This window comes from Ursus maritimus, unplaced genomic scaffold, assembly GCF_017311325.1.
Source record: "Ursus maritimus isolate PB19 unplaced genomic scaffold, ASM1731132v1 scaffold_28, whole genome shotgun sequence".
NCBI classification, from domain to species: domain Eukaryota; kingdom Metazoa; phylum Chordata; class Mammalia; order Carnivora; family Ursidae; genus Ursus; species Ursus maritimus.
In genome coordinates, this window is record NW_024425341.1 from 5220726 (window position 1) to 5241107 (window position 20382).

General features: G+C 37.5%; 1 protein-coding gene across 1 annotated transcript in view; it reads right to left on the minus strand.

Moving 5' to 3' along the window:
- The window catches only part of LOC103659147 (disintegrin and metalloproteinase domain-containing protein 32), a 169775-nt gene that overhangs the window by 42165 nt on the left and 107228 nt on the right, over positions 1-20382 (minus strand). The window contains exon 15 of the mRNA XM_040643171.1: positions 821-926. Within this exon, the coding sequence (XP_040499105.1) occupies positions 821-926 (106 nt within the window). The remainder of the gene's footprint in view (positions 1-820; positions 927-20382) is intronic.

Below are 20382 nucleotides of genomic sequence, written 5' to 3' on the forward strand. Positions count from 1 at the left end.
TCATATCCCTCTGTAGAGGGATAGAAAGATAAGTAAGTTGTGACCCCCACCCTCAAGGACCTTACAGTTTAATACTAAATGTAATATAAATCCCATTAAAAGTGCTACAAATAAAATAATTCTTACAGAGATTTAAGATGAGGACACATTCTAATTTAGCAATTAGGAGAAATTTCATGGAAAAGATGCCATCTGAGTCAAAGCTTAATAATTCGTAGACTTTCAATAGGCAGAGAGTAAGGTATTACTAAACAAAGTAACAGCATAACAAACCAAGGAAACAAAACTACGTGGCGTGTTTACCAGTGTACAAATTCCATATGTACAAGGGCCACATATGCTTTGCTAATGAGTAGCTAACTCAGTGTCCAGCACATAGTAGATTCTTAATAAATGTTTGTTAAAATAAATTCATAACCAAAATATCAAAGAGCTTGCTCTTCAGATGCAGGAGAAACTTAATTTCATTCTATAGACACTGGGCAGTCTTCAGCTTGGGCACGCAATGAAGTGAATGGGGATAGTATTTTTATAAGGAAAATGAGCAGGTTTAAATAGGAAAAACAAAATGGATATTATTACTTTCAATCTTGGATTGAATTTAGAAGACTAATGACCCACATACAAATATACAAAAATTAGACAGAAATTTAAGCCTGTAGCACAAGAAAGATGTCAGTGCTACAGAATTTGATTTAAGATTCACTCCCATACACATGTAATACTTGAAACCACTATAATGAATGACATATATAGAGAAAAACTGAAAATAGAATCTTAAAGAACATAAGAAAAGTATCTTTAATATTGCATAACATACCTCCATGTACAGAATTGATATTCACCTCTTTTTAGACCACAGTTCCCAAACCTATCAGCTTGAGAGTTTATTTCTTCATAGCAGGCAAATGGTGCATTTTTTGAACCTGCCAACATTAGAAATATATTTGGATTAAAACTCCCTTCCTTTTTCATCTTAATCCATTCCCTCATATATTATATGTTAGCTTTGGCTTCTCTACTAGTATCTAATTCAGGATGATTACACAACATTTGCATCAACATGGATGGAACTGGATGAGATTATGCTAAGTGAAATAAGTCAAGCAGAAAGAGACAATTACCATATGGTTTCACTTATTTGTGGAATATAAGGAATAGCAGGGAGATCATTAGGAGAAGGAAGGGAAAAATGAAGGGGGGGAAGAGAGGGGGAGACGAACTATGAGAGACTATGGACTCTGGGAAACAAACTGAGCGTTTTAGAGGGGAGGGGGTTTGGGGGATGGGCTAGCCCAGTGATGGGTATTAAGGAGGGCACGTACTGCATGGAGCACAGTGTGTTACACGCAAACAACGAATCGTGGAATACTACATCAAAAGCTAATGATGTACTTACTGTATGGTGACTAATATATCATAATAATAAAAGCTTTCCTAGTGAGACTGTAAGAAAAGAGAATTAAAGTGACAAGCAGTGCTCATAGTTATAACTCCTTTTGTTTCATTTTCGGTCATTTCTATCACAAAAGATATCGTGAGGGGTAAGGAGAGTTATAGAAGCATAAACCATGAGAGTGCTCTGTGAAACAAGGCAATAGAGAGATAATACAAGAAAACTATACTTGCTTTTCTAGATTATGAGTCGGAACTCATAAAAAGCCAGGTCTATAACAAAATCTCATTGAAGAAACCTAATTGTGTCTTCAGGAAGCCTAAAATGAAGGGAGCAAAACTGCCAAACTATTAACTATTTTTTCCTTCATTACTATATTTAGTTTTCATCACTGCTTAAAAAATTACCAAAATTCTGGGAACTTAAAACAACACCCATTTATAATATCACACAAATGAGTCCTCTTTTTGCTCAAGAGTCTCATAACACTAAATAAAGTTATTGGCTGGGGCTGCAGTCTCATCAGAGGCTGAAGTCCTCTTCTGAGCTCACTGGTTGTTGGTAGAATTCAGGGTTTTTTAATAGCCATACCTTCCTATTCTTACTATCTGCCAGGGGTTGCTCTTGGCTCCCCTCATGTCCTAGTCACATGACCCTCTCACAACATGACAGTTTATTTCTTCCAAGCCAGCAAGAGAATCTCTCTGACATCTCCCATCTTTTAAAGAGCTCACAAGATTAGGTCAGGCGCACTCAGAATGATCTCCCTCTTGATTAATGCAAAGCTCACTAATTATGGACCTTAATTTCATCTTCAAAATTCCTGTATCTTTACCATATACTATAATCACAGGAATGATATTCCATCACATATTCACTGGTTCTGCCCCAACTCAAAGGGAGGGATTATCCAAGGCCTGTACACTAGGAGAATCCTGAATTCGCATGGAACCACAAAAGACCCCAAATAGCCAAAGCAATCCTGGAAAAGAAAAGCCAAGCTGGAGGCATCACAATTCTGGACGTCAAGTTATATTACAAAGCTATAGTGATCAAAACAGTATGGTACTGGCACAAAAACAGATACATAGATCAAAGGAACAGAATAGAAAACCCAGAAATGAACCCACAACTATATGGTTAATTAATCTTCGACAAACTAGGAAAGAATATCCATAGGAAAAAGACAGTCTCTTCAACAAATGGTTCTAGGAAAACTGGATAGCAACATGGAAAGAATGAAACTAGACCACTTTTTTACACCATACACAAAAATAAATTCAAAATGGATGAAAGATCTAAAGGTGAGACACGGAACCATGAAAATCCTAGAGAAGAATATAGTAAGTAACCTCTTTGACATCAGCTGCAGCAATTTCTTTCTAGATATGTCCCCTGAAGGAAGGGAAACAAAGGCAAAAATAAACTACTGGGGCTACATCAAAATAAAAAGCTTCTGCACAGTGAAGGAAACAATCAAGAAAACTAAAAGACAACCTATGGAATGGGATAAGATATTTGCAAATGCCATATGTGATAAAGGGGTAGTATCCAAAATAGATAAAGAACTTATCACACTCAACACCCAGAATAATCCAATTAAAATGGGCAGAAGACATGAACAGACATTTTTCCAAAGAAAACATACAGATGGCCAACGGACACATGAAAAGATGCTCAGCATCACTCATCTTTAGCAAAATACAAATCAAAACTAAAATGGGATATCACCTCTCACCTGACAGAATGGCTAAAATTAATAACACAGGAAATAACAAATGTTGGCAAGGATGTGGAGAAAGGGGAACCCTCTTGCACTAGGTGGGAATGCAAACTGGTGCAGCCATTCTGGAAAATAGTATGGAGGTTCCTAAAAAGGTTAAAAATAGAACCACCCTAAGATCCAGCAATTACACTGCTAGTATTTACCCAAAAGATACAAAAATACTGATTCAAAGGGACACATGCAGCCTGATGTTTATAGCAGCATTATCTATAATAGCCAAATTATGGAAAGAACCCAAATATCCACTGACTGATGAATGGATAAAGAATATGTGGTATACATATACAAGGGACTGTTACTCAGCCATAAAAAAGAATGAGATCTTGCAGCGCCTGGGTGGCTCAGCCTGTTAAGCGTCTGCCTTCAGCTCAGGTCACGATCCCAGATTCCTGGGATCGGCCAGCATCAGGCTCCTTGCTCAGCAGGGAGTCTGCCTCTCCCTCTCCTTCTGCCCCTCCCCTGCTTGTGCACACACTCTCTCTCTCCCTCTCTATTAATAAACAAATAAATAATCTTTTAAAAAAAGGAATGCTTTCTTGCCATCTGCAACGACATGGATGGAGCTAGATAATAATATGTTAAGCGAAATACATCAGTCAGAGAAAGACTAATACCATGTGATTTCATTCATATGTGGAATTTAAGAAACAAAATAAATGAGCAAAGGGGGAAAAAGAGAGAGAGGCAAACCAAGAAACAGACTCTTAACTATAGAGAACTGATGGTTACCAGAAGGGAGGTGGGTGGGAGCATGAGTTAAATAGGTGATGAGCATCAGGCGTTGTATGGAAGTGCTGAATCACTACATTGTACACCTGAAGCTAATATTACACCGTAGGTTAATTAAATGGAATTTAAATAAAAACTTTAAAAAAGAATTCTGCCTAGCACAGCTACCTTCTCTAAAATGAAACTTGCTAAACACAGCTGCCTCATCTATAAAAGTAAACAATATCTACCTCAACAGATTGTTAGGAGAATTAAGATGATGTTTATTTAGCCACTGTGAATTCCCATCTAATCCTTCTCCATCTTCTTTTACCATTAAGGGGATTTCTCTGGCTTACCTGCTCCTTTAATTACATTTCCCCCCACGTTCTTTTTCTCTTTACCATTTCCTAATTCTCTTCTCACCATTTTTAAACTTATTGGTCCATCAAAGGTGACTGTATAGATACCATCAGGAAAGATGATGTTATTTCTACGTATTCATAATATTTAATCAGTTCACTTGTAAATCTGATATACCAGGTTAGTAATGCCAATTCAGGGCTTGTTAAACACCAAGATATTATTCAAGAAAAGTCAGAAATTGGATAATTCAGTCCCGTTTGGAGAGATAATATAAAAATTGTATTTAATCACAGACTACAGACGGCCCCCAACTTACAATGGTTCAACTTAACAATTTTTCAAATTTATGATGGTGCAAAAGCAATACACATTCAGTAGAAACTATACCTCAGAATTTGAATTCTAATCATTTCCTGGGCTAAGTGGTAGGATACTCACTTGTGATGCTGGGCAGCAGAGGCAAGCCACAGTTCCCAGTCAGACACACAATCATAAGTGTAAACAACCAATACACTTACAACCATTCTGTACCCATATAACAATTCTATTTTTATAGTATTCAAAAAATTACATAATATATTCAACACTTTATTACAAAATAGGCTTTGTGTTAGGTAATTTTGCCCTATTATAGGCTAATTAAGTGTTCTGAGTACCTCTAAGGGAGGGTAGGCTAAGTTATGATGTTCAGTAGGTTAAGTGTATTAAATGCATGGTTTATCAAGATACAACCCCATCATAAGTTGAGAAAGATCTGTAGTCAGATGAATTCTGTTGAAAGTCATGTTCTTCTAGGCAATTTTTTTATTAGTCCATCTATTGTATCTAAAGGTACCAATGAACTTTATTATTAATTTCTCTCTTGAATATCCTCTTTCATTAGTGTTAGGGACTTTCAGATCACTGTGGGTTTTCTAGGGTTAGATGGAAACACTAAAAATGCAACACTTTGCAAATGTGAAGTCACATGTCAAAATGTTCCCTTGAATCCAGTATACTGACCAAATCTACTAAGAGAATCTGCCCTTCCATAGTCCAAAAAGTGTACTTAGGTTCCCTGTATTCTATTATCAAATGCCATGAGGTACAGTTAAATAGTGAATGCACTGGCATAGATACTTGTACATGGCTAGTACTAGGGTAGTAAATATGAATGTTGGAAAATTACTGCAAATAATTTAGGCAATCCTCATAAGTAGCACTGAGCATTAGGAAGTTTGAGGCTATACTCCTTGACAACTATTAGAGACTACTAGCTTATGTTTCCAGTTGGATGGCTACCCATTTCAACTAGAATAAACAGAGAAGCTGAAATATTAGCTAAAATTTTAGCTTTCATAACCTGACATCTGACTCAACTTCATCTTGTGACTAACAGGCATTTACAGTTTAACATATCCTAAAACCAAATTTTGATTTACCGCTAGACTTCCTTATTTCCATTTTTAGGACCATTAGTCAACCAGATGTTCAGGCCAAAGCAGAAATCATCTTTGATTTCTTTCTTCTCCTCACTACCTGCCTCTACCACCAAATCCAAGTCTTGACACTATTTCCTAAATACAGCCAGAGTATGATCACTTCTCACCTTCTCAATGGCTACAAGTCGAGGCTGAGCTATCATCAATTTCTCTTCTAATATTCTATAAAAGCCTTCTATATGACTCCCTGCTTCCATTCTCCACTCCCTATAGCACATTCTGTATACCATAAATCAGTCATTTAAAAAAATAAAAATCATTTATCAGTCTCTGACTTAAATATCTCGAATGGCTTCCTATTTCCACCAAGGATAAAATCCAATTTTCTTACCATGATCTTCACTCAACTTGGTTCACCACAATTCAGCAACACTGTCGTTCTTTTTATGTTTATTGCCTGAACACTTCACTGGACTATAACCTCCATAACAATAGGAATCTTTTTTTTTGTCTTGTCCATCACTGGGTTTTCAGTGCTAAAAGAGTAGTGCCATGTCCAATTAAGGTGTTAGATAAATATTTATTGAGTGAATGAAAAAATCAACACCTTAGGTAACTATATCCCATAATCTTTCTTCCTTATGGAATTTGACATCCAAAACCAAGACCTCCAACATGAATTATACCTATTCTATTTGAGGCAATAGAGATTTTTAAAGATTAATATTTGAAACGAACTTCTTAGTGATCTCTTCTAAATTATATTTCCAATGTCAACTCACTAATTTCATTATATTTTCTGTTTGTGGTCCCCTAAATATTTTTATTGAAAGAGGCAATATAAATCCTACATTTTTCAAAGAATTAGCAGATAGAACAAATTTAAATTTTCCACAAATGAATGATGAGAGGAGAGAGTAGAAATCTTTTCCTCATGTCTTCTAAGAGAGCCTTAAGAAGCATTTAAGATAAGTAAGCATAAACTTACTGAATCTGAAGCCCCTTGACCTATAATTCTTTTCCACCTCCAATAAACTATAGATTACAACTTACACCAGCTTAAATGATGAAGAAATCCCATTTCTAGTAAGTCCAAAAATTCATAAAAAATTATGAGACTAAGAACAGACTAATGAAATATAATTTATTACACTGGCATTGAAGGAAGAAATAATAGGTAGTTTATCTTTCTTTCTCTTGTTTTCATTTATGTTTACATTCCAGCTTCATTTTTCTATTTCATTAGGCCCACCTTTCTCCACATGGTTAAAAGCATAACTCCCCAAAATTCTAGAGCTTTACATATGATAGTTTTGAGTCCTTAGAGGGAAATTTCTCTTAGTTCAACTATCTAGAAATTCCAGAAAAAGAGATTCAGAACTTCCCCAACTCCCTTAACATGTGTCAGATGCTCACCTTAACATGGACCAATTGTATCAAGCCTGGAGAGTACTACCGTTGGACCAGGCCTGGTTAGGTATTCACTACAGTACAATCAAATCTGAATAAAGGTATTATAAGACCATTGTGTACTAATAGGATATTTCCCACAGTAACCATGTGGATATTGGACAGTTCCTGGAAAGTGGTAATAAGAAAATTCTATCTGAGATCTCTACAGAAAAAGATGAATCTAGAAGTTTACTGTGAAATCTTGCTTCTTATTATCAATAAAATAGTTCATGACACTTTGATCCATATTGATCTCTGCCTTCTCTATATAAACTTTGGCACTCCAGACAAACATGACTAGTAGGAAGAGTATCCTGCTACCATAACCTCTAATGACTAATGCTGAGCTAAAGAGAGAAGAAAGATAAGACAGAAACTGGCAATTGTCCCCCAATATCAATTCCTTTTTTTTTTTTCCATTTAGTAATAGAAGTTTCTTATTATTAGCAGGGCATCAAACACCAAGCTAAAAAAAACATTTCTCAGACCCTTGCAACCAGATGCGGTTATGTGACTAGGTTCTGGCCATGAGAAAAGCAGCAGACAGTATATATCCAAAACATCAAATTAATGGAAGTAAATAAAAGGTAGTTACAGTTTCATTTCCTCTTCCCTTAGGCTGGTATAAAGATTTTGTGCTGGGAAACTATCTTCTACCAGAGACACAAGGTATGGCTGAGCAAGAAGAAATACCACAGATCCTTGGAAACTGTCATAGAGCAAAGTCGCTGAGATGTCTTTAACAACATGCCTACCTCTGGAATATTACATGAGAAAGAAAAAACTTTGAACCACTGTATTTGTGTAATAACAATTTATTTTTTAACCAATAAAGGTGATTGCCACTATGGTAAACCAAACACTTTAGGAATTGGTTTCCCATATAAAATATACTACACCAGATGCCACAGTTTACTAATAACAGGAAGATCAGATTGATCCATACAAAGCTCCAAATTGAGCCACTGTTTAAGGACCAGTGGGAGCTCAGGTAGCCAGTTCAACCTATGTAAATACATTTTAGGAATCGGGAAGTTTGAAATAGTGAGTTAAGTGAGATCAGCTATTAACATAAGCAATCTTACACTTTATAAGCAATCCATTAGCATTCATGAGATCACACACACTAAGCTCAGTTGAATGACCACTTTGAATACTTGTTTTCCATCATATAATTCCTGAAACTTCCTACTGATCTTATTCTCACCTTTATAAATTCTACCATAGCACCATTTCTCTTTCTAAGATAACTTCATTTTACCTCAGATAAATGCACAAGTACTATCACAAGTACTATAAATAGCCACAGTCTCTGTCTTCCTTGTATCTGTCATACCAACAAGTGTACCACTTACAAAGACGTTTTCCAGGGGCCAAAGACAGTGGGACATCATCTATACTGGAATTGAAAATGTATGACAGCCTTTGAGTTTGGGAGTTTGAGGCTAAATATTAATTAAATGAATTGACTCCCTCTGGATACTAACATTTAGAAAGTAATTTACAGTAAGGAATTTCTGAGGCCTTGATTTCTCTTAAGATTATCCTATACATTTTATCAAGAAATGAACTAGGAAGATCTAGTAAGCTAAGGACACACATTTACCTCTCTTCCATTTAAAAAATTCTACTGAGGAAGAATAAGATCAGCCAGATGGCAAAGCTGGAGATGCCAGCCTTCATCCCCTCACAAAAAAACAATATGACAGCTATCTACAAATGAAAATAGCCCTGGAAGGGTTCAAGAGTATCATTTAAGAACTTACAGCTATGTGGTGAACCAAAAACAAAACAAAAAACAAAACAAAACAAAATAAAACAAAAAAACAAAACAAAACAAAAAGTGAGAGAGAGAGAGCGAATGACTGAACATAAAGAATTACTGGGGAGGTCACATTAGTAGAGACAACTGGAAACAACTAGAACAAAGATGGGTGGGAGATATCAGTAACATGCAGCAGATGCCACCACAGTACTCAATGGCCTGCTCTGCAGAAGACACTGGCAGACTTCGCCACTGGGGACCTCAACAATCCCCATGACAGCCATAGACTTCCCACAGATTTCACAGTAGAGAATCCCAGTGTTCACCTGCAGCTCCAGAAAGACACTGGTAGTTGTTGCCACTAAGGTAATCAACAGCCATCACCACTTCTGGCCCTCCAGATAAGGAGACATTGCTATGCTCCACTCAGAAAGAGCTGATGTTGTGTTGTCCCAGAACCAGGGCTGCCACCCCTCTTTCCAAACACTGTAGGTGTCCCAGACCCCAGAGCTATAGATGCTCCACATGCACCCACAGTTTAGGCACAAGAGCCACTGTCTCTGTGTGCTACTCAAATAGACCCTGGATCCGCTTGTTGCTCAGGGAGCACATGCTTTCCAGTCCCTGCCTCCATGGATCCTCCAGGAACACCTGTGCCTGAGGCAGCAGAGCCACTGACATGGCCTGGGTTAGCCATGTCCCCAGACCTTGGCATGCTTTCACTCTGTAAGTGCTCCAACCTCAGCCCTATCACTACAACAGAGGCATTGTGCATCAGACACCATTGCCGCCGCCACCACCACCACTATCACCTCACCGAAGAACCCAACAACCTTGTCATAGCTTTGGCCATTTGAGGACCCCTGCCTCTTCACTGGCACTGACCTCAGCTGAAGAAGCTGCATAGAGAATGTGCCACAGGGTCTGCCCTGGAGCTGTAATCTCTACACTCCACTGAGAGAATGCCCCCCAACACACTCACCCACAGGTAAAGGTATTTCCCCATCAAAACCAGTCCATAAAGTCTGGAAAAGGATATTACTCTATCAAATATGCAGGAAATGCAAAGACACAGAAACAAAAAATCCAAGAATTTGTTGAATTTTTACCATTAAAATATCTTGTAGTTTGTCAAGTGCTTTTTCTGCATCTAATGAAAGTGCCATATGATTTTTACCCATTGTTTCTTTAAATAAGCTTTCTATCCCCTTCTCCTTCTCTTTCCCTTATGGCACTTGTTTCTTTTGATGGTATCCCATGGATCACATAGGTTTTCTTTGTTCTTTTACATTTTTTTCTTTGTTTTTCTCTGATTGGATAATTTCAGATTATCCAATTATTCTACTCACAGAGTATTTTTCTTCTGTTTAATCCATTCTGCTGTTGATGCTCTCCATTGCATTTTCCATTTCATTCACTGTATTCTTCAGCTCTGGAATTTCGTTTGATTCCCTTTAATGATTTCTATCTGTTAAACTTCTCATTTTGAGGGTGCCTCGGTGGCTCAGTTGATAGAGGACCTGACTCTTGATTTGGGTTTGGGTCATGATCTCAGGGTCATGAGGTTGAGCTCTGCATCAGGCTCCGTGCTCAGCAGGCAGCCTGTTTGAGACTCCCTCTCTCCATTTCCCTCTGCCCCTCCCTTGGCTTGTACTCTCTCTCTCTAAAATAAATAAATAAAATCTTTTAAAAAACTTCTCTTTTTTTCATGTGTCTTTCTGTGTTTTCTTGTAGTTCACTGAACTTCCTTAAAACAACCATGTAAACTGTTTTCATGAAAGAAATACCCTCCACAGCTCTCCTAGGGATTCTGAGGTTTTTTTTTCAGACATTCTCTGGCTGATCTGCTCCATATTCTAGCTTCCTTTTGTGGCAGAATTATTAAACATATAGAACTTCTCTCAATCCTGTAACACAGATTGAGTGCTGACAGACTGCCTTTTGCTTTCCCATGTGTGGCACTAAAGCTCTCCAAATGCAACCAAACTCATTTTTTTGTCCCCTCCAAAGATGTGCTGGAATTTCTCTTCTGGACAATTGGACTTCCATAAAGGTTCTCTCATCAGTGGGTGATTGTCTAAGATAGTAACACCACTAGACTATGGCCCTCACAGTCAAACCAGTTCACAAGCCACTGCAGGGTCCACAGCAGGGTCCATAGCTGGTCCCTATATGCCTATTAACCAATGCACAGGCAGATGAGACTCCTTCCAAGTCTCTTGGCATATAGTGCTGGGTCACATTGCTTCCACAAAGGCTCTCCCACAAAAGTCCATGCATGAATGCCAAATTGTTGTTGTTGAGGGGGGAAACAGTGGGGGACATTTTATCAAATACTTAATGAAAAAATAATATTCTGAAAAAATAAAAGGGAATGGGTTCCTTGGTGGCTCAGTTAGTTAAGTGTTCAACTGTTGGTTTCGGCTCAGTTCATGATCTCAGGGTCCTGCGATGGAGCCCTGCATTGGCTCCAGACTCAGCACAGAGTCCGCTTGTCCCTCTCCCTCCCCCTCTGCAACTCCCCACTGCTCGTGCACTCTCTCTCTCAAATAAATAAAATCTTTAAAAACAAATAACAAAAAAATAAAATACAAGGGAATGTTTTATACTCATTTTATGAGTATAATAACATAATTCTTACACTGATAGGAAAAAATCTACAAAAGATTATAACTAATATACCTCATCAACACAGACAAAAATCCTTAGCAAAATATTAATAAATCACATCCAAAAATATAAGAAACAATAATAATAAATAATAGGTTTTATTCTAGATATGTAGGGATTTTTTTACCCCCTGTAAAATCAATGAATATAATTTGCCGTATTAACAGACTATTAGAAAAATATACTTATCTCAATAAAAACGGGAAAAATATTTGAAAAAATTGAACACCCATTTATGGAAAAACTAGAAATAGAAGGGAATTACCTCAACCTTATAAAGGACATTCAGGAAAAACCTATGGCTAACATCATACAAGTAACATTATACTTACTAAGTATAACACCTAACACGCTCCACCTAAAATCACTCAAACACATGGATGTTTTACCATTGCTTACTATTTTCATTCAACATTGACCCCGTACAGTGGAATGAGGAAAGAAGAAGTATATGGCTTACACGCTGAAAAATAAAAAATAAGACATTCTTTATTCTCAAAAGATATGAGTGTGTGCATGTGTGTGTGTGTAAAATCCAAAGAAGTCAACAAAAACCACTAGAAGAATTAGTAATCTAGGTACTGCAGACCATTAAAAATTCCAATGACCTCTGTGAAAGGTAACTTTTTAGATTAAAAAAAAAAGTATACAGTCAGTTTGCTTCTAGCAGTAAATTTCCTATCACTTTTGTTCATCTTCGTCAGCATTTGTATAGGAAAGAATAACTCTGAAATCCCTGAACATCTGTTTAGTTACCGCATATACACAATGTGTTGCAAATTTTGTTCTTATGATGATTCATTCTGAGCAAGTGCTCTGAATTCTTATTATACAATATTGTTGTCATTTAACAATTCTCTACCTATAATTCTGTACAGTTCCATGTTCTCTAGTGACCAGTTAGAATAGACTTCTCTATACATAGTAGAAGTCGTTTTGTTTCACTACATCAGATAAAAGATCAAGATAAAAAATTAATTCTATCTCTACTTTTTAGCAACAAACAACTGGAAAAACAAGTCTGATGAAAGAAATAATTTTTACAATAGCACCAAACCCCAAATCATAGTGAGGAATAATATAAAATAAAGACAAAAAAAATGTTCACTATAAACTAAAAAACACTTCTTAAAGAGCATATTCATGGTTTGCAAGATACTACATTGTTATCAATAATCTAGAATTCATTTTTAATTCAATACAACCTCAATTAAAATCCTAGCTGGCATTTCTTTTTTTAGAAATTGGCAAGTCAGTCTACGGCCATACCACCCTGAACGCGCCTGATCTCTTCTGATATCAGAAGCTAAGCAGGGTCAGGCCTGGTTAGTACTTGGATGGGAGAAATTGGCAAGTCAGACATCAGAAAGGATGAATACCCACCATTTGCATCAACATGGATGGAACTGGAGGGGATTATGTTAAGTGAAATAAGTCAAGCAGAGAAAGACAATTATCATATGGTTACACTTACATGTGGAACATAAGGAATAGCATGGAGGACATTAGGAGAAGGAAGGAAAAAATGAAGGGGAGGAATCAGAGGGGGAGATGAACCATGAGAGACTCTGGACTCTGGGAAACAAACCAAGGGTTTCAGAGGAGAGGGGGGTGGGGAGGTAGGTTAGCCTGGTGATGGGTATTAAGGAGGGCACGTACTGCGTGGAGCACTGGGTGTTATATGCAAACAATGAATCATGGAACACTACATCAAAAACTAATGATGTTCTATATGGTGACTAACACAATAAAAAAAATTAAAAAAAAGAAACTGGCAAGTTAATATTAAAGTTTAAATGGAGATGAAAAGGATTCAGAAAATCCAAAGCAATATTGAAAATAACAAAGTTGACTTAAAAAAAGGGGGGGGCACCTGGGTGGCTCAGTCATTAAGCGTCTGCCTTTGGCTCAGGGCGTGATCCCAGCGTTCTGGGATCAAGCCCCACATCGGGCCCCTCCGATGGGAGCCTGCTTCTTTCTGTCCCACTCCCCCTGCTTGTGTTCCCTCTCTCGCTGGCTGTCTCTCTCTGTGTCAAATGAATAAATAAAATCTTTAAAAAAAAAAAGAAAATAACAAAGTTGAATAAGTTACATTACCCAATTTTAAGGCTTACCACAAGTTATGGTAATCAATAGCATAAGGATAGACAAATAGATCAATGAAGCAGAAGAGAATCCAGAATGGAAATATCTTACATTATCAATTGATTTTTAACAAAGATATTAAATCAATTGAATGAAAAAATCTTTTCAAGAAATGATGATGGAAAAACTGGAAAGCTATGGGCGAAAAATTCATCCTAATCTTATTTCACACCATACACAAAAATAAATTTGATTTAAAAGTTAAATCAAAACATTTTAGAGAAAAATATAGAAAAATAATGTGCATGACCTTAGAGTAGGCACATATTTTTTAAAATAACTATAAAAGAAAAAATATTTCTTTTTTTACGTAAAATGGCAGAGTAGGGGACCCCATTTCAACCGGTCCCCTGAATTTAGCTGGATATCTACCAAACAATTCTGAACACTCACGAAATCAGCCTGGATGTAAGAATATATATCTGGATCTCTACAAGCAGAAAAGCACTGCTTTTTGCAAGGCAGGAAGTGTGGAGTAGTGAATCTGTGGGGAGTTATCTGAAGATTACCAGAAGGGGGAGGGAGCCTCCATAAGCTAACTCCTGGAAAGTGATATAACACGAGGGTGCAAAATCGGAACCCTTAGAAATCTGCTCTAGGGAGAAATATCCCTGTCTGAAAGGAGCTCTGGAAATGAACAGGCATAATTACAGGTAAAGCATTGTGGTCTTGGGATAGGAGAAGCCTTAGAGCCAAAGGGGCTTCCTGGACCAGCAAAGTACATTAGCAGTGAAGCCAGGAAGCAGGTAATGGTCAGCGAGCCCAGGAAGGGTCTCTCAGCTCAGATCTCCATAAACTGCTGGTTGAGAATCGATCTTCTCTTAGGCAGCCTGAAAAAATCAGAAGCCTGCACCCGCAACCAGGCAAAAACTCTCAGAGCAGGAGCAGCCGGGAAAGGGCTCTAGAGCAGCGCCCAGACAGGATCCAGGAACCTCAGGTGAGTGCGTGAGCCCAGGGCCACTCTCGGTTTTAGAAGCACCAAGGGCAGGGACACGCCGGGGCCCCTGGGGCGGCCTCTGAGAGAGTCCCCGTGGGCGCGCACCGTGAGAGGCTACGGTTTTTGGTGGCGCTCACAGAAACGGAGACTGTGCTGGAAGGTTTAGTAAAGACAGCAGACTGCATTTCTCTGCTCTTGGCCAGAGATTTGGGTGCGGCCATTTTTGCTCTGACCCTCAGAAGAGGTTTGTGGAAAGCCCGCCAGGGAGCAAAAGCACCCAGGTCCAGTTTCCACTGAGCCCATCCCCCGCAGGGGGCTGGGGCAACTCCACCCAAGCAGGGCTACCTGAGAAACAGCAAGACAGGGCCTCCCCCAGAAGACAGGCTGAAAGAACAAGAGGACAACAACCCTATGGATCTCATAAGACTATAAAATCCCAACGCCAGAGGAAAATAGTATATTGAGCTCCAGGCATTGCCTCACAGCTTGTTTATTTTTCAAGTAAAACCCTCTTTTTCTTTTTTTTCTTTCTCTTATGGTTTTTCCCTGTTTTTTCTGTTTGCCTTTTTCTCATTTCAACTAGATGTTCATTGTATCAACTTATATTTCATAGTAGCTTTTTAACTTGTACTTTTCCACACCTATTTTTTTATAGGTATATGTTTTATTGCAGTCCCTTTTTTCACTATTCAATTTTATCTTTAAAAATATACAAGTTTTACTTTCCTTGTAATTTTGGGAAGTAGACATGTCCTCTAACAAACAGATCAAAATACAACTGGAGCAACTGAAAATACCCTGCTTTTTCCATACTGAGAGATTATAGCCTCTCTTCTCCACACCCCCTTTTTAATTTTTTAATTTTATAAATTTTATTCTTGTGTTTCATTTTGGCTTTGTTTTTATGGTGGTGGCTTCTGACTGCTCTGGGTTTTCTAGGATGTGTGGGTCATGGTTGATATTTTGGACTCTATCCATCCACTCAACCATCCCTCAGCAGAATGAGTAGGAAGAGGAACTCTCAACAAAGAAAAGAAACAGAACCAATGCCACAGAATTAATGGATATGGATATAAGCAAAATGTCAGAGATAGAATTCAGGTTAGCAATCATGAAGGCAATAGCTAGGTTTGAAAAAAAAAAAAAACATTAGAGTCCAGGGCCAGATGGCTTCCCAGGGGAATTCTACCAAACATTTAAAGAAAAAATAATACTTATTCTCTTGAAGCTGTTTCAAAAAATAGAAGCAGAAGGAAAGTTTCCAAACTCGTTCTATGAGGCCAGCATTACCTTGATCCCAAAAACAGGCAAAGACGCCAGGAGAATTACAGAGCAATATCCCTGATGAACATGGATGCCAAAATATTCAAAAAGATCCTAGTCAATAGGATGCAACAATACATTAAAAGGATTATCCATCACCACCAGGTGGGATTTATCCCTGGGATGCAAGGGTGGTTCAACATTCGCAAATCAACATGATAGAGCACATTGATAAAAGAAAAGACCAGAACCATATGATCCTCTCAATGGCTGCAGAAAAAGCATTTGACAAAATACAGCATCCTTTCCTGATTAAAACTCTTCAGAGTGTAGGCATAGAGGGAACGTACCTCAATATCATAAAAGCCATCTATGAAAAGCCCACAGTGAATATCATTCTCAATGGGGAAAAGCTGAGAGCTTTTCCCTTAAGTTTCCCCTAAGGTCAGGAATACGACAGGGATGCCCACTCTCACCATGATTGTTCAACATAGTACTAGAAGTCCCAGCCTCAGCAATCAGACAACAAAAAGAACTAAAAGTCATCCAAATTGGCAAAGAAGAAGTCAAACTCACAGTCAAACTTCGCAGATGACATGATACTTTATGTGGAAAACCCAAGACTCCATCCCCAAATTACTAGCACTCATACAGCAATTCAGTAATGTGGCAGGATATAAAATCAATGCACAGAAATCAGTTGCATTTCTATACACTAACAATGTAACTGAAGAAAGAGAAATTAAGGAATCTATTCCATTTACAATGGCACCAAAAACCATAAGATACCTAGGAATAAACCTAACCAAAGAGGTCAAGGGTCTATACACTAGAAACTACAGAACACTTATGAAAGAAATTGAGGAAGACACAAAGAGATGGAAAAACATTCCATGTTCACGGATTGGAAGAATAAACATTGTTAAAATTTCTATGCTGCTCAGAGCAATCTACACTTTCAATGCCATCCTATCAAAATACCATTGGCATTTTATACAGAGCTGGAACTAACAATCCTAAAATTTGTACGGAACCAGAAAGACCCCGAATCACCAAGAGAATGTTGAAATAGAAAACCAAAGCTGGGGGCATCACGATGTCTGAATTCAAGCTATATTACAAAGCTGTGATCATCAAGACAGCATGGTATTGGCATAAAAACAGACACATAGATCAGTGGAAGAGAATAGAGGCCCCAGAAATGGACTCTCAACTCTATGGTCAACCAGTCTTTGAGAAAGCAGGAAAAAATATCCAATGGAAAAAAGACAGTCTCTTCAGTAAATGGTGCTAGGAAAATTGGACAGCCACAGGCAGAAGAATGAAATTGGACAATTCTCTTACACCGTACACAAAGATAAACTCAAAATGGATGAAAGACCTCAAGGTGAGACAGGAATCCATCAAAATCCTAGATGAGAACACAGGCAACAACCTGTTTGACATCGGCCACAGCAACTTCTTTCAAGACATGTCTCCAAAGGCAAAGGAAACAAAAGCAAAAATGAACTTTTTGGACTTCATCAAGATAAAAAGCAAGATAAAAGCTGTGCTTTTGCACAGCAAAGGAAACAGTCCACAAAACTAAGAGGCAACCCACGGAATGGGAAAAGATATTTGCAAATGGCATTACAGATAAACGGCTGGTATCCAAGATCTATAAAGAACTTCTCAAACTCAACACCCAAAAAACAAATAATCCAGTCAAAAAATGGGCAGAAGACATGAAAAGACACTTCTCCAAAGAAGATATACAAATGGCTAACAGACACATGAAAAAACGTTCAACATCACTAGCTGTCAGGAAAATACAAATCAAAATCACAATGAAATACCACCTTACAGTTAGAATGGCAAAAATTAACAAGGCAGGAAACAACAAATGTTGGTGAGGATGTGAAGGGGAACCCTCTTACACTGTTGATGGGAATGCAAGGTGGTACAGCCACTCTGGAAAACAGTATGGAAGTTCCTCAAAAAGTTAAAAATAGAGCTACCCTACAACCCAGCAATTGCACTACAAAATATTTACTCCAAAGATACAGATGTAGTGAAAAGAAGGGGCACATGCACCTCAATGCTCATAGGAGCAATTTCCACAATAGCCAAATTGTGGAAGGAATCAAGATGCCCTTCAACAGATGGATAAAGAAGATGTGGTCCAGATATACAATGGAATATTACTCAGCCATCAGAAAAGATGAATACCTACCATTTGCATCGACATGGATGGAACTGGAGGGGATTATGCTAAGTGAAATAAGCCAAGCAGAGAAAGACAATTATCATGTGGTTTCACTCATATGTGGAACATAAGCAATGGCACGGAGGACCATAAGGGAAGGGAGAGAAAACTGAAGGGGAAGAAATCAGAGAGGGAGTCAAACCATGAGAGACTCTGGACTCCGGGAAACAAACTGAGGGTTACAGAAGGGAGAGTGTGGGGGGATGGGGTAGCCGGGTGATGGGTATTAAGGAGGGCATGTGTTGTGATGAGCACTGGGTGTTACCCGCAACTAATAAATTATTGAACACTACATCAAAAACTAATGATGTACTGTATATTGGCTAACTGAACATAATAAAAAAAATTAAAAATAAATTAAAATTTAAAAAAATTGATAAACTGAACTTCATCAAAATTAAAATTTTCTTATCAAGTATCATCATAAAAATGTGAAGGGAGAAGCCTCATACTGGGAAAAAATATTCATAATATTTATATTTTAATATGTACTCGAATACAAAATGTATAATGTACACATATAAATCAATAATAAAAGGCAAAAACTGAATTAAAAAAGGGCAGAAATGTGAACACTACAAAAAGAAGATATATACCATTTATTATACAGTCAATAAGCACCAAATAAGGTGCTCAACATCCTCAATATCATTTAGCCATGATAGAAATACAAATTAAAGCCACAATAAACTGTCACTTCACATCCACTAAAATGACTAAAATTAAGAAGACTAACAACATGGATTGTCACCAAGGATATGAAATAACTAAAATTCTTATATTGCTGGTAGAGTACAAAGTAGTACAACTTTAGAAAACTACAGGTTTTTCATAAAATTAAATATATAGCTACTCTAAGACAGCAGTTCCACAAATCTTTATTCAAACAGAAATATGTATTTTAAAAAGATTTATTATATATGAAGGTTCATAGCACCTTTATCCATCATAGAAAAAAACCCTGGAAATAATTCATATGTCTATAAATAGGAGTATGTAAAAACTTCTTGTAGTATGCTCACCAATGAAATACGATTTATTACATAAAGTTCAATAACAGGTAAAATTAATCTATGATAATAGGAATGATAACAACCGTTGCCTTAAAGTAATCGACTGAAAAGAGATATAAAGAAACATACTGAACAGACGGAAAATTTCCACCTTTTAATTGGGTAAAGATTACATTAATATGCGCATCTTTCAAACTCATTAAAATACACAAAAGATCTACTAAATTTGCTTTATGTAATTATATCCAACTTTTACAAGTCCACAGTTAATACTGCTAGTAGAAGTATGATAGCCAGAAAGGTAAATCCATATCCAAATTATATCTATATTCTAGTGATAACAAGTTGCTACCTCTAAATATCTAGAAGGATCTAATGTCATCAAGCTGGCACAGTGGCTGGCCAGTCTGTCAGGGCATTGTTCTTTCTCAGAAGCTGAATTTTGTCTCATTGCTGTTTACTGGTTGTTAACTTAGCAACAAAGGTAGCCAGATCATCTCAGTGAGGGAAATTTCTATTTTTGAACCTACTCACTGTCTCCATCCCTGCATCCATGAATTCTTTGTACATGGGTTCACTATGAAAGTATTAGGGTACCTGGAGAAAAGGGCTGACATCCACAGGACAAATCATCTTGTTAATCTTATTGTTGAGAACCTCCTCTATGTGGAATGCCCTTTGGTAAGCTTTACATGCAACACAAATATCTTCACACTCCATGCTTATTCTGAGAGGCACAACCACGTATATGTTCTCCAGAACTCCCTGTCCTCAATTTTTCAATCTTATTTTTCCAATTTCTAATTAAGTGCACATCATTAGCCGTGTCAAATATCAAGATTAATGAACCTGTACCTCTGGATATCTCTCTTCAGACAAAGCATTAAACTAGACATACTGCACAATAAGAGAATTTTCCTAGAAAGTCTACATTTTCTAGAACCTAAAAAATTCTAGGTTTTCTGGAGAAATTTCCTAGGTTGCTGTTTTTCAGAAAACTCTGATCATAATAAGCAGAAAGCATGCACTTCCAACTGATGTCAAAATACTGGACAGACTCATCTGTACCAGACCTCAGTTTTTTCTTCTTCTAGCAACTGGCTACAGGAAACTCCCAATAAAGCCATACATATGCACTGAGAAAGGGTTAGAGATGTAGCTGGAAGTAGGTGGCATAAGACTATAACCACCTGCTCACATAAACTTACTTATATC